Here is a 3626-nt window from a genome sequence, read left to right as displayed (position 1 = left end):
ACCAAACCATGTTAGTGTGTTCTATGCGCTCTGTCAAACCTGGGGTTCCTGCTTGGGAAAATATCACAGATTTTGAATGTGCAATGAAAACTCGAAAACATTTTAGTCTAGTTTTAGTCATCTTTCCGAAAACTATACTTAGTTTTTGTCAGTTTTAGTCATCGCAGGTCTATTTTTGTTAGTCTTAGGCTAGTTTTAGTCATGAAAAAAGGCTGTCGATGAACATTTTTAGCCATAGTTTTAGTCCGTAGTTTTGACTTACATCTAGGCATTCTGACTTTTTATCACCATATCATAATCATACTATCTCATAATTATAAATTTTTATCTCAGTATAACATACCGTCTTATCATTTCAATATAGGGTGCAATATTTATTTATTTTGAAAGTCTAAACTGTCATATTTTTCCTTTTAAAGAGGCACTAATGGGCTTCCGTAGGATGGGCTGCGTGATCGGTATTAAAGGACATTTCACGTGTGACCATGTCATATTCTGGTTTATTTAATAGAGGCTATATAGGCAGTTGTGAATAAAAATACAATTTTACGAAAAGCTCGACTTATTACTCATGATAAGCGTTTCCACTGACACCACGTAGTGTTATTACCTGAATAACAATCCGACATTTGGACAGGTTATGATATTCAGTAGAACCTAAACAGGCAGTATTTGGCTATAAAGTCTATTCATTACGTTACTGGACGATGAAGTTCTTTTCTCTCCACGAAGCACAAAGACGTCGTTTTTTTTTCAGACTGGTGTTTAAATGCAAATATAGCAGACTATGCTACACGTGTGTCCCAATCAGAAACACCAACAACTTCCGCTTTAACATCGAGATATGTAGGCATCGAGTGGCACTGTACACTGCAAAAAATGTCGCTTTTAACAAGACAATAACTTGTTTGACTCTCCTGACAGGACGTTTCCGGTGTAAATCTTTTCGGTCACATTAATACTTGTGAGAAATACTCACCGGAAACGATAAAAAAAAAACTTGTTAAAATGGACATTTACGCAGCGCTCACCCACAGATATGGACTGACACGGTACGAGTGGCTAAATATAAAAATAATATTAGAGCTACTAAGTCTTCATGCTCGTTTACACGTCTGTGAAGATCTTTTTGATGTTGACGCAGTTCTGGTTGTTCTCGGTGCTGAAGTTGGGCTGTTTGAAGGCGCTGTTGATGCCCTCCTCGATCACCATGTACTCAGACTTGCTCAGGGACGAGGAGCTGCATGACCTCCTCAACTCCTCAGAGGGGAGGTGCTCACAGCTGTCCGCGTGCGCGTACTGTGGGTGCTCCTCTCCCTCCGTCTCCCTGTGGTAGAAGTAGTTGAAGTTGGACACAATCACTGGCACGGGTAAGGCAATGGTCAGCACGCCTGCTATTGCGCACAGAGACCCCACTATTTTCCCCCCGATGGTCACCGGATGCATGTCCCCGTATCCCACTGTAGTCATGGTAACCACAGCCCACCAAAACGCGTCTGGGATGCTGCTGAAGCTGGACGTGGGGTCGTCTGCTTCCGCAAAGTAAACCGCGCTGGAGAAGAGGATAACTCCGATGAAGAGGAAGAATATGAGCAAACCCAGCTCTCGCATGCTCGCTTTTAGGGTCTGACCCAAAATCTGAAGTCCCTTTGAGTGTCGTGACAGCTTAAAGATCCGGAAGACCCTCACCAGCCTGATCACCCTCAGGATGGCGAGAGACATGGCCTGCTGGCCGCTGTTGATCTGCCTCTCCGCCAGCTCGGTCCCCAGAGTGATAAAGTAGGGGATGATGGCCACGATGTCGATGATATTCATGATGTTTTTGGAGAAGGAAGTTTTACTGGGGCAGGCGAAGAACCTGACCAGCAGCTCGAAGGAGAACCAGATGATGCACAGGGTCTCTATGACAAAGAAGGGGTCTGTGAATGGGCTCGGCACGTGGGGGGCCGTGCCATTGACCGTGGGTGCCACTGTGGCTTGGTCCCTCTCGTCCCTGAACTCAGGCAGAGTCTCCATGCAGAAAATCACAATGGAAATCAAAATAACGAGCACTGAAACGATGGCGATCCCTCTGGCTGGCCCTGAGCTCTCAGGGTACTCAAACAAAAGCCAAACCTGCTTTTGGAAGTCATTTTTGGGCAGCACGCGCTCCTCTTCTTTTATAAACCCTTCATCATCGCGGAATTTCTCCATGGCCTCCTCCCCGAGCTGATAGAAGCGGATCTCCTCGGAGAAAATATCAATGGGGACGTTGACAGGTCTCCGGATGCGCCCCCCTGACTGGTAGTAGTAGAGGATGGCATCAAAGCTGGGTCTGTTCCTGTCAAAGAAGTACTCGTTCCTCAGTGGGTCAAAGTAGCGCATCCTTTTCCTCGGATCCCCCAGCAGCGTTTCTGGAAACTGGTTGAAAGTTTTCAGCTGCGTCTCGAAGCGTAAACCCGAAATGTTGATGACCACGCGCTCGCAGCATCCCTGGCGGCTGCGCTCGTATCGATCCACGGACAGGTGAGGCGCCGAGAGCACGGCGGACTCCTCCAGCATGTTTTCCACCGTCATGACGCCCCTCTCCACCTCATCACCCCTGCTCTCTGTGTCGGTGTTGCCCCTGCTCCTTGTCGGCGAGGGCGTCTGGATCACACTGGAGTTCTGGTCATCCATACAGGTGGTTTTGGGTCCAGAGGGGCAGAGTGCGCCACGCCTCTCCCAGCCAAAGCCTACAGCTTTGGAGAGCCGTGGCCGACGCCACTCACATCTCTCCTAACCATCACCTATCTGCGCCTATCCACACACTGAGCCGCTGCACTCCCCTCCGCCTTTTTCCTTTTTTTTTTTTTTTTTTTTTTTTTTTTACAAACACGTCGACACCCGCCCACGGCGCGCATATGTCTGACATACGTCCACGCAGCCGCCCAATAGGAAAGAAAGTTGACACTGCAAATGTCGAGCACGCACCTTCAGTCAAGTGTGAGGGCAAAACAAACACTTGATGGCATCACATCCACACCTGTTTGATTGAAGTTGGATTGTTTTTTCCTGTGAGCGAGTAAATCTGACATGTACGGAAGCCCACTCAGGCCAGTGAGAAAAAGTCAGTTAAGCAAAAAAAGGACATTCCTTTTCAACCTGAAAGGTTAAAAATGCAACAAAAGGCCCTCAAGTTTACAACAATGCCACTAAACTTCATTTTCACTAAAGGGAAAGCTCGGACTTTTTAGAAAATTCAAATGTATTTTCAAAGCAGTACTGTTTAAACCAGGTTTTTATGCTATTCAGTAGTTGTATATTTGAGTTAAGAAAATCCCATTTCAAAACTATCTCTATTTGTTGAATTTGACTTGATAACCTCATTGAACCATTTATATAATATATCAATCTCAGCACTGTCAAGAATAATCCCAATCACACATTATTATCAGTAAATCATACAGCACTAATAAAAGTCAAAACTATGAGGGAAAAATGTGGAACAATGTAATAAAACGTAGCAAAAATAGAAGTTATAATTATGACATAAAAAGTTAAAATCATAACCTCAAACATGAGTCAAACATGAACATTATAATACAAATCCATATTCTGAAGGTAATAGGTCAAAGTATCTCATCAAAAATAAAACCTTTGAGATA

The 3626-nt window shown here is 44.8% G+C and overlaps 1 protein-coding gene across 1 annotated transcript; it reads right to left on the bottom strand.

Annotated features, from left to right (window-relative positions):
• Positions 1-273: 273 nt before the first annotated feature.
• On the bottom strand, positions 274-2658 carry LOC121507090 (potassium voltage-gated channel subfamily A member 3). The gene has a single exon (XM_041783240.1). It carries the CDS (start codon positions 2656-2658, stop codon positions 1108-1110), a length of 1551 nt encoding a protein of 516 aa, XP_041639174.1. The 3' UTR covers positions 274-1107.
• Between the last annotated feature and the right edge of the window lie 968 nt (positions 2659-3626).

Source organism: Cheilinus undulatus, linkage group 3, assembly GCF_018320785.1.
Source record: "Cheilinus undulatus linkage group 3, ASM1832078v1, whole genome shotgun sequence".
Taxonomy (NCBI): Eukaryota; Metazoa; Chordata; class Actinopteri; order Labriformes; family Labridae; genus Cheilinus; species Cheilinus undulatus.
This window is presented reverse-complemented; position numbering and strand designations above follow the sequence as displayed.